Source organism: Nansenia antarctica, assembly GCF_963989245.1.
Source record: "Nansenia antarctica genome assembly, chromosome: 2".
Taxonomy (NCBI): Eukaryota; Metazoa; Chordata; class Actinopteri; order Argentiniformes; family Microstomatidae; genus Nansenia; species Nansenia antarctica.
This window is the reverse complement of record NC_137675.1, coordinates 55903244-55915363: the sequence shown is the minus strand read 5'-3', so window position 1 is coordinate 55915363 and position 12120 is coordinate 55903244. Positions and strand designations below refer to the sequence as shown.

The window sequence follows — 12120 nt, the reverse complement described above, 5'->3', positions numbered from 1 at the left end:
CTCCCCCACAACTCAACCCCATCACCTCACCCCCCCACCCCCCCTCCCCCCTCCCCTCAACCCACAACCCTGGCTGGGACACGCTGTATGACCGACACGCTTCTCTTCTGATGAGGAGCTGTGTGCGAGCATTCACGGGGTTCACAGTGCTTCACTTCACTTGGCGATGACATCACCAGGAGTGTGCTTTCCCACCAGTAGATTAGTCCTTGTTGTTTATTTGTTTAAAACGTGACATGGCTTCAATGATAGTCTGTCACTGGCCAGGGGGCGCACACACACACACACACACACACACACGTACATACATACATACATACATACATACACTATCACTGCTCTTTCCTTTCATTATATACTTTCAGTTAGATCCCTAGCAGACCCCAGCAGGCCCCCCCCCCCCCCCCCCACCTTATCCATACCAGAGCAAACTCATACACTCTCATATCCTGGAGCTTAAGACTTTGAACAAACACATAGGGTCATCTATACGCTGTCTCTGTCTCTCCGCCCCTTACACACAAAAGGCCCTGAGATCATGTCAAAGATGCCGATGTGGGTCATATGTGCTTGAGGAGGGAGGGAGGGAGACATATAGACACTACAAAGGCATATCTGTGAGGAATCATTCACAAAGGAACATTCTATATCTCATAATATAGGTGCCAGAGGGAATCCATTTTGAATGGGATGGTTAGGGTCATAATGAGACCTAGTAACCCTAACCTAGTACCGGTAACCCTCACACTGGAGAGAATCAGTTTCTCACACACTGATACTGCTGTGACACCAAACGTGGCAGCCATTAAAGCATTTTCTCATTTAGTAGTTGGGTGGGACTTTCATCACCGCTACTCCGATTTTAGGAGCCACCTGCCAAATCTGAAATAATCTTATACCGACAGCTGCAATTGCATTTACTCATAGGGGACATGGAAGAAGCTATCATGAATGAATTACAATGTTGTAGGCCCAGAGAGGTTCTTTACAGAGGACTGTGCTCTGAAAATAGCCTTCAAAATGTGTCCTGAAGGAAATATTTATAAATCTCACATGTCTATGGCATGTACACTGCTCTGGTTCTTTCAAAGTAAGAACTATGGCTCTTCAGCTGCTGCTTAGCACTTTGTAAACAGAGCTGGAACAAAAAGTCCTGTTCCTTTTTCCTGCATGCAGATCCCATGTCCCTGACTGACAGACATGCAGCTCTCATACAGTTCTATATCTGGCTATACCTTAAGAAGGAGTGGCTATGTTTACAGGTTAATTTTAGCAGAGGTCTTCTGAGCCCCGGTCAGACCTCTGCTGCTGTACCATGGCGCCCCCTGCTGGTTGTATTGATGTAGTGATTTGGGATGTTATTGCAGTGGCAGTCAAATGTTTTTCTTTTGTCAAGAATGCATTTTGAATGCCACTATGACAGCTAATGCTCTCTCTTAATGTGAAGAGACTTGAGAACGAGGATTAGCACCAGTTTAGACATGATTGCTTCCCTGCATGTTACTTAAGTCAGAGATCAGACATAATGTCTGACCTTTGGACTTGGTAACATATCTGAACCACTGTCAGGTGACAGCCACTAGATGGCAGCAAAGCAAAAGCTTGACCTAGCCATTTATAGCTCTACTTACTAAACAACGGGCTGGTTTCACAAGGCTTACGCCTAGTCCTGGACTAAATTACTTTCAATGTAAAATCTCCATTGAAGATGCTTTTTAGGCTAGGATTAGCCTTGTCTGTGAAACTGGTCCTAAGAGTATTAACCTGATATTCCAACAACTTTTATTTAGTGAATTCCATTACGTGTATTAGCTTTGTCAACACTTTCTTAAGTCTAAACTTCCTGTGTTCAACCAGTGTCCGTGTCTCTGTCTGTAATCTGTGTGTCTGACCTCCTTACTCCAATTCTAACATTATTACATCTAGGGACATGCTTCTGGCTGTACTAATGTTTATTTGCTCTGAGGTTCAGCTGTCCAAATACCTTTGTTAGCCTTGAGAATCACTTAATGCCACTGTTGTGTAGCAGTCATTAGGACATAACCCCTGCATTATGCCAGGCATCTCACACACACTGCCATCTTATCCTCCTGGGAAGCTGCATGGGTCTCTGTGGTGGTGGTGGAGGTGGTGGTGGTGGTGGTGGGAGAAGGGGCAGGGGTCCTATGGTGGTGGTGTGCTTCCCAGGGTCTTTTATTTTTGTGCCAAATTGTGATCAACACCGTCTACTTTAGACGGGCTCTGCTTACCTAACCCTGCATGCTGGCATCTAACAACACAGATGATGGTGAGTGCTTTCTCTCTCTCTCTCTCTCTCTCTCTCTCTCTCTCTCTCTCTCTCTCTCTCTCTCTCTCTCTCTCTCTCTCTCTCTCTCTCTCTCTCTCTCTCTCTCTCGCTCTCTCTCTCTCTCTCTCTCTCTCTCTCTCTCTCTCTCTCTCTCTCTCTCTCTCTCTCTCTCTCTCTCTCTCTCTCGTCTGACATTCCTGTAAACACTGATTGGTGTCAATGGTTCTGATATCAGCCAAATGGCAATAATACTACAGCTGCTCACATCAGCTAATACTGATAATAAATTACTCATAATTTGTCAATGATGTGTCCTGTAATAATAGCAGTGACTTATGAACTAGGAGTGTGACATGCACTGTTAAAATGCCATGTTCTTTTTTGTTGTTGTTGTCTTTTTTTCCTCAGAGCAGCTGAGTAATCCTGAAAAGGAGCGACCCGACCCACGCTTTTCTTTTTCTTTTACTTTCTGTTTTGTTTCGTCGAAAGCGGAACCTGGAAGAGAAGAAGATCGTCCTCTTCTGTTGATCGTCTGCCGACTTTGCTGTTGATACGGAAAATTTAATGTTGCTTCTTGTCTTTTTCTCTCCTTTTATTTTGTTTTCTTTGATACGGACGTTAAAGGCCACTGCTCACCTTTGCCTGTGAATAGCAAGCTGCAATACTCCAAACATCTTAAAAGTGCCTGCTTAACATGAACCTGTATGCCCCGCTCCTTGCTTTCTGTGTTGGCTTACTGATGGCGTTTTGACTTTGGCTAGAACAGAGGTTCTCACATCTGATTCCCCGGATTATATAATCTCAAAGGGATTTCGAAATGAAAACATGCCTATTACAGAATATTATCTTTGGGAAACGTGCAAAAGTAGAGAGATTACAATCCCTTGGTCTTAAAAAAAAAAAAGATGACCATTGCAAAACACACTAAGTTGTGAGTGGGTGGGGTAGGTTTGTGTGTCGTTTTTCTTTAGCCTTGTTAACGAAGAAGCTGTGATGATGGTAATCCAAGACAAGTGATAAACATGTGACGGTCCCCCCTACCCCCATCCCTGTTGTCTGTGTGCCCATTGTCCATGGTGTGCCAGTCCCAGACACTTTATTAAGAGTTACGTAACACATGTCAGTCATTGTCACCAGACGGACTAGCCTGATGATGCCATTCTAGCTGATAAACCAAATAGAGTATCTCACTCCTGTCCTCCCTCCGTCAGTGGTTGGAGGTTCTGTCACTTTAAACATAACCAATGCACACTGACAATGAATGGGCTTCTGTCCAATGGGACTGGAGCTCTCTGGCTAGAATGGCAAACGTGGCATATATATGTATGACAAACATATACTAGTGATTTTCTTTTTTTTTGTAGAGAGATTGAATTGTTTTTGTTTAAACATTACGTTTTTTGAGGCTTTTGTAAACTCTTGATTATTAAAAGCCAGTTTGTCTAAACCAATGTTTGTTTTAGTTGTGTGCTTGTTGTCACCCATTACTCCTCACGTCTCTACCTTATAATCACATATAATCAGCACAATGTCACATACGGTATCTATGGTATAATGTAAAGGGTGTAATGTAGGGAGGTCTGTGTAAGGAGTGGAGCAAACATACCCCTCATAACTCATGAGGTCATAACCCTCATAAACATACATACAAAATAACTTCCCATTACTCGAGCCAGTCTTGCCACATACTTATCATAGCATGCATCATTGCATCGTGTGGTTTATAGTAACGTGTAGGTATAGAGGGTAGAATCCCAGAGTAGCTTTGCTTTTGTTGTGTCTTGACAGAGCAGTGTGTTCTTCTTGCAATAGGGGAGATCTATTATCTCATATCAGGAGAATGATGCAGTTGGCCAGGGCATAACTGGCACATACATATCCTATATTAATGTGATGGTAATAAACTGGGAGGCACCCACCTGTCCCAGTGTATTTTGGGGAGTGTTTATTGCTAAATGTACCATTAGATGTCACATTGTGTCCAGTTGTATTTGCACACGCACAGCCACACTACCCCTGACATTTACTTACAGTTTATTTGTGCTTCTGTGGTGATGTATATACAGTATGTGTGTTTGTGAGTTTATCAGTGTCAGACACTGGCGGTGGTGACTGGATGGTGTGTGTGTTGTTCCCAGGGTGCAGCAGGAGCAGCTGGCGGCCATCTTCCAGCTGCTGAGGGCGAACCAGGAGGCGATGGGCGAGGTGACGGAAGGAGACATGGAGGAGCAGCTCAAACTCTACTCCCTCTAACTGAGGAGAGAGAAGATGGAGAACAGGGACGTTGTCGTCACTTTGTCACCGTCAGTGTCATCCTCTCAGGCTGAATAATCTGAATGAATGAATGGTCTTTATTGTCATTAATACAGTACAGGTACCATACAACGAAATTTAGGAGGGGGGGGCTCCCCTGGTGCTAGGTAAAAAATACTAAACTGCTAAACTGCTCTCCCTTTTCAGAGTGTATTCAAAACTATCAAGTAGGAGCCATATCTAATACACTATTATATTTGACCAAAGTGTCAGAATTAACAACAAAAGACAAATACACCAGCTCCAATATTGGGAAACATGGGATAGTTCAGATGGCACTATGTATACTTGGATGTAGGGTGAGACACAGTCTTCAAACCGACTAATTATACTAAGTGTAAGTGTTTGCAAGTGTACCTGACATTGCAGTTTTCTTTGTATCACCAAAATGTAACTAAACTACTGAAAGCAATTGAACATACATACATACTTTTTCAAAATATATATAAATTACTGGATTCATGATTGTGTCACATCACAGTACAAAGTTAGGTTGTTCATGCCTTGAACATGTCTTTGTATTGTAGGCTATTTCATGTGTGACAGAGCAGGGACAAATGACGTGAAGTGTGGTCAAATATGTGTGCTGTAGTCTCTACTGTTTGTCACACCATCATTCATGTGGAATATTCTTGTTATTACACTGCTAGATTTTTTTTTAATATTGTCTATTTTCAAACAAAATAAACAACAGTTGAAAGGTTAGATTTTCACATGCATCTTGTCTTTCTGCCGCTGCCATTGTTTTTATTGTTGTCTATTTACCGTCATGGGTCACTTTTTGTTTTAGAATGGAGAATATCAAGAAACCCAGGAAAGGTAGGATTAGGTGGAAAACCATTAACTCCCAACTCCCATTTCCATCTCTGCATGAAGTGAACACTGGGTTCAGGGTTTACTGAACAATTCCCAAACTGGAAAGAGCATTCCTCTGGACTTGACAGAAATCTCCTTGACATCGGCCGTGGGTCCCTCCCTGTGCGGTGTGGCCCTTGGCCCTGGCTTTCTTGACTGAAGCCTGAAAGGGGAAAAAGGCTTCACTGGTTGAAGGGTCCCTGTCACCAGCTGGAGACCAATTAAAAATCCAGGCTGAGTGGTATGCCTAGTCTGCCTGCACATCTTACCCATGTTGCCAGGAAACTCGGGGGTTTTCCTGCTGGGAAAGGATCTCTCACTTCATCCGCAATTCTCACCAATTACCCCTCCTTATGGTGGGAATTCTTTAGAGCGGATTTAGTCTCCGGATTCAACTAGTGATTAAACCAGTGAAGGTTTTTGATGTCAGGAAGAGACTATTTTTTGACAAGCCCATTAATTAGGTGACTCATGCACACCTTGCATTGTAGGCTCTTACCTGGCTGCATTTATCACCCCTTTAGAGCAGACGCCCGTCGCAAGTATGTGTATAGATAGATAGATAGATAGATAGATAGATAGATAGATAGATAGATAGATAGATAGATAGATAGATAGATAGATAGATAGATAGATAGATAGATAGATAGATAGATAGATAGATAGATAGATAGATAGATAGATAGATAGATAGATAGATAGATAGATAGATAGATAGATAGATAGATAGATAGATAGATAGATAGATAGATAGATAGATAGATAGATAGATAGATAGATAGATAGATAGATAGATAGATAGATAGATAGATAGATAGATAGATAGATAGATAGATAGATAGATAGATAGATAGATAGATAGATAGATAGATAGATAGATAGATAGATAGATAGATCGATCGATCTAGAGATTCGGACTCTCGCCTAGGGCCCAGCGTGGGAAAATGATCTGTTGGCAGTCATCTGTTTCAAATTAAAAGTCCTAGAGGTACTATTATACCATAGTAGGTGTTGCTAAGGTAATTAAGTACTCTTGCTCTGAAAAAAGGTAAACAAAAACGACTGCTTTCTGCTTATGACCGTTTCACTTTCCGTTTCACTCATTAAGGATGGATGACAGCAGAGACTGAACCCAGAACAGTGTATAATGAAGTGAGATGAAACATTATATTATTTAATGGCCAATATCCAGGGCAAACTCAATGTACACAGTAGTAGCAGCTCCGCAGTAACAGGCGCCAGTAAGTTCCCTTCCCTCCTGTGGCATGTTGTCCAGTGTTGTTTTAGTATGGACTTCGCGCAGCTTTCTTATCTTATCGGTATAACCGGTACGACCGGTGCAACACCTGACTATCGTATAATCACCTACTACTGATGTCTTGAGACTAAAGGAAATAATGATTCGCATGAGGAGGTGTGTTTTCCTGGTAGCGGCTTTATGTGTGACCATAACAACAATTAACTATGGACTAAACTCTCTGTACCGGTAATATTAAATTTCTCATAATAGACTGTGGCGCTTTTATAGATTATAAAAGTATTTTTATTGTGAAGACCATACATACATCTGTTTTTAGTCAATGATCTCACTTGAATATATCAATAATGCAATAATCAGTATTATTGCACTCTGTAAGATTGTGACGGAGTGCAAATAAGTTGTCCTATAGTCCATAGCAAATAAGTACAGACATTTAAGCATCTACAAACGTACTACCTAGAATATTGAGAGCCAAATGGCTGTTTTATTTTATTTTATGTATGTATGTTCATATGTCTCACATATCATACCCCAGGGCCAAGTATTTAAAAACGTTTAACTAGATCAGAATGATCCAGATAATCTTTTTGCTATCCAGGAGAATCAGATCGATCAGACAGATTTTGAGTAGGCTAGTATGCCGGTGGAAATTAGACAGCTCGATCTGATCCGGGTAGCAAAAAAAAAAGAATCATTATTATATTACCCAGTTAAAAGCAATAAAAAAAGATTATTCTTAGTTAAAAGAAATACATATTATATTATATATATATAATATATTTTACCAGGTATTTCATCTGAACTGTTTATGGTTTCTAATGTGAATTGTAAGAGGCTATGACTTGTAGTATAAGATAATGAGACAAATGGGTGACTATTTGAAATCAAGAATCTTTGAGAGCCATATCCCGTGTGAGTTGTGAGTTTAATTTTTGGGAGAATTATGCTCAGGTATATCAACTCAGGCCCCACCCTCTGTTATATGGGTCATGCAGCTCAAGTGTTTGAACTAGCTGAAATTGTTCCACCATTTTTGGCTGTCTAATCTTGGAATGGCTGGAATGGCCAATTTGGAATGGCTGGAATGGTGAATTTCTCACAGTGATGCACATGTTGTTTTTGTCCTCCTCTGGTAAAGATGTGTCTGGAAATTAACAAATCTGTGCTCTCCATTATCCATCACCAAAGACATTCTATTGTATGCAAGTACACGACATGGTTAGGCATAATGTGGGATGACCACGTATCATGTTGAATGTACAACTAGCAAAGATTAACCACCACCAGTCGACTCAACTGACCTTTGACTTCGCCCCTCAAGTCAGGTGTCTGTCATTTGTTTTCCTGTTTACGCGGCCGTTCATTTCAACTGCACTATTAAAAGTGTGTTTTATTTAGTTACAATGGTTTGCATTTCCACTCTTTATAACATCAGTTGAAATATGTAATTGCACCATAATGTTTTTATATCTAACAACAGGAGTGGTTCTATGTTTCTATCCACTTTACGGTGTGTTATATGGATGTCACTTTATTGCATGCTTTTTTCATTATGTCTTCTCCAGTCCAGAGAGAGAGTTTGAGTCCAGTTGGACTCCAGATGAGCACCGTTGGGACATCACCACAGCAACGGCAGAAGAGGTGGTAGGTGGCCTTGGGGACGGTAACATGGAGTCACCTCCTCACTATGACTACTTAAAAGGGATAGTTCACCCAAAATAGAATTGTGATTACTTATCCACTCAAAACTGTGAAAGTTGTGAGACCCACGGTAGCATGGTTTAACTGACACATCATTTAATGTCTCTAAATGAACAAAGGCAAACTGTATGCATGTCTTGTACTGTACTGTAGATGATGTAAGGATTTCTCTCTATTCAGTTGGAAAGCCCCTGTTCTCTGAGAGAGGCTGCGAGGCAGGATGGGTTCTTCGGGGAGCATATGAACTTCTCAGTGCCCGTGCTCCAGTGGGACGGCAGCTTCAGCCAGTCAGAGTGGCAGCGACTGAAGAACCATAAACCCCCTTACGGCTGGCAGGGCCTGCCTCTAAAACGTATGCCCTCTCACCTATGACCTTCTGTTTGACAGAACCAAATATGAGTGCGTCCAAACGTTTGAAAGACGGATTTGCAGTTGTTTATGCATTATTCAAATGGACTAAAAAATATATTCCTTGAGGTTTGGTGTTTGGATGTGACATCTTTGTCCTCTCTTTCTGTTTCTCTGTTGTTGTTGTTGTTGTTGTTGTTGTTGTTGTTGTTGTTGTTGTTGTTGTTGTTTTTGTTGTTGTTGTTTTTTTATCAGTTGTGGAAACCACTCTGGCCCTGCTGAAGAAATCCTCCAGCAGCCGCCTGTTTGAGCGCAAGTCACCTGGACAGTGTGTTCGCTGTGCTGTGGTGGGCAATGGCGGCATACTCAGGGGCTCCAAACAAGGGACAGCCATTGACAGCCATGATTTTGTCTTCAGGTAAGGAGTTCTTCAGCTTTACATTGTAACAGTTGTGTGAGGTTTTATGATCACTCTTTGACCTCTTGTAAAGATAAAGTCAGTTGGGGTCTATTTTGAGTTACCGCCACCTCTGAATATCTAAGTCACCAGTATATACTGTATATAGAGAGATAAAAGACTACTAAAGGGTCATGTGTTTCAGGGTCAATGGGGCGGTGACCACGAGATTTGAGGAGGATGTCGGCACAAAGACCTCCTTCTATGGGTTCACCACCAACACCATGAAGAACTCCCTTATTTCCTACCGCCACGTCGGCTTCACCAAGATCCCACAGGGCTCTGTAAGAACACGGCTGTGAGAGAGGCTGCTGCAGCAGGTTCTAATTGTGGTGTTGAATCCAGTCCACATTGTGAGCTGAAGGAATTTGCATTCGCAGTGGTTGCTACACTCTCTGTGTAAAACGGTGGTTTCTTATACACGCAGGAGGTCCGGTACATCTTCATTCCGTCAGACGAACGGGATTATGTGATGATGGCGGCTGCAATCCAGGGTCTCACCACTATCACCTCAGGTGCAGACATGGGGGACTGGTGAGTTATGGAGAAGGTCTCTCTGCAGCCCTCTAAAAGAAGGGAGTACTAAATTCAAACCTCATACTAAAAAGGAAAGTGATGCTACTCTGGATAAGGAAAGCACAACTCAACTTCTCTACTCTGCAATTCACATTGTGGCCAGAAGATGGTGATGTTGTATTTCTATGAATGTGATGAGACGCCCTCCACACAGTGAATGACATTGCATTGATAATGTGATGATGATTTGGTAGTGAATAGCAGTGATACAATCCACTTGATATTATGATGCTTATGTAAGCTCCCTGGCTGTTTAAGTTGCTCATTCAAGTAAAGCTCTGCCTTGAATGGAAAGACGATATGTTTTCTTTTTTGCAGCTCCTATTCATATATACCCTTTGCCCCATCAAACAGGCCTTCTCAATATTTTGGATTTAAGACACCAGTTGAGCACTTTAAGATTCTTCACCCTGATTTCATTTCGTATGTGACAGAAAGGTAAGACGACTGATGTTCTAGGTCAATGTGCTGTCATACCCTTGAAGTCATTGGTCGTTTATTCAATGGATTTCAATAATGCTGAACCAATTTTCCTATGTCTATAACTCAATATATTGGAGTAACTCGTTTTACAGTCACTCCAATCACTCCTGGCGGTGAGTGACAGGCATTAAGATGATCATGTCCTAGCGGTGATTGTGATCAATATCAATGTTGTGTGTGCAGCTTCTTAAACTCCCCACTTATGAGATGGAGGCAGACTGCTGACTTCTACATGCCCAGCACTGGTGCCCTGATGCTACTGGCTGCCTTGCACACATGTGACCAGGTCAGAACAGCTCACATGCTAACACTGCGCGTTTAGCAATTGGTTATCCTTTGGTCACTGTTTATATATATATATCAAGTATGAGCTGACTCGTTGGGAGGCTGGGACCTCCTCTGTTGATAGTCTTGGCGTACAGAGGAACACACATGCGTGTTGTGCCAAATTGCATTTGTCATTTGTAGTTAACTAACCTCAGTTCTCACTCACATGCAACCTGTTGACTTTTCACCAGCATTGATTGTAGTATTGAAAGTTCGATCATGTTTACCATGAATATTGAAGCCTGACAAAGGCTTACAAACGGCATTGACTGAGAAGAATGTCGTCCATGGGTACTGTATGTAAACCAATGACCATCTGTCCTTCCTTCCTTCCCAAAGGTGTCTGCCTATGGTTTCATCACACGAAACTACTACGCGTTCTCTGACCACTACTACGATGCAGTGAAGATGCCTTTGCGTTTCTTTTCCAACCATGACATGCAGATGGAGAAGAGGTTGTGGCAGAATATGGACAGATGGAAGATCATGACGCTGTTCAGGAGAACAAGAGGGAAGTGATGCAGACTGGGAAACCCAGATATACTCGGGATGTGTGTGACTGTCACCAGGAGTATAAGGTCTCTCCAGAGAGTTTTGGTTTGGTTAGGATATCCTCTATCACTTAAATAATGAGAACAAAATGTCCTGTGGATGCCAGGGTAAGTGATATCTCCTCAGCTGATGGATACTAAAAGTGCTTGTTCCCCAAGTCATGAACATTCCACGTACGACTGGCTACTTTACTTACTTAGGCCTTGAAATTCCCTTGGGAACATAGGGCATCGATGAAACCCCTCTATCCTCTCCGGTCTTGTGCTCTCTGGTCCAGTTGTTGCCATGACAGCCCTTCCGCCTTCATCCCCTGTTCTGTGGTTCTTCTCCAGGTGGTTCTAGGTCTTCCTCTCTTCCTCCTGCCTTGTGGGTTCCATGTTAGAGCCAGCTGCTTTGCGACTGGTTTGTTTGGTCTTCTGAGTGTGTGGCCTATCCAGTTCCATTTTCTCCTCCTGATTTGGATTTCTATTGTTTCTTGTTTGGTGAGCTCCCACAGGTTGCTGTTTGAGATGATGTTGGGCCAGTAGATTCCCAGGAGGACTACAAGTTACTACCACTTTATTACTTTATTATTACTTATTTTATTTTACTTTACTATTGTGATTTTGTTTATTGATGCTGCAGTGCCAATGTTGAGGAACCAAAGCCAAAGCATTGTACTCTTGTGTAATTCTGATTCTGATACATCACAAACACCATATGGCTGTAATAAACACTGTGTAATGTGAATGCTGGTGTTATGACAACGCCTTATTTTGTAAATAATAATAAACAGATTTGTTTGTAGATGAAATTGTTCACTTATTGTTTTGTAACCTGAAAGCTTGTTCATTGAGATTCTGTTGAAACTCCCATGTTTGCCATTGAGGTTGTCCCTCGGACTCTGGAGGAGCGGCTGGAGTTGTGTGGAGTCCTTTGTCATTACCGTCACACACCAACATTAAAGGCCTTTGACGGTGT

General features: G+C 42.1%; 1 protein-coding gene across 1 annotated transcript; it reads left to right on the top strand.

Annotated features, from left to right (window-relative positions):
- Positions 1–8657: 8657 nt before the first annotated feature.
- On the top strand, positions 8658–11127 carry st6galnac2 (ST6 (alpha-N-acetyl-neuraminyl-2,3-beta-galactosyl-1,3)-N-acetylgalactosaminide alpha-2,6-sialyltransferase 2; the record flags this gene model as incomplete). The annotated part of the gene is made up of 7 exons (XM_080523136.1): positions 8658–8769; positions 9021–9183; positions 9368–9506; positions 9650–9756; positions 10153–10236; positions 10465–10567; positions 10948–11127. The coding sequence occupies 7 exons, from the start codon at positions 8658–8660 to the stop codon at positions 11125–11127; spliced, it is 888 nt and encodes a 295-aa protein (XP_080379262.1).
- Between the last annotated feature and the right edge of the window lie 993 nt (positions 11128–12120).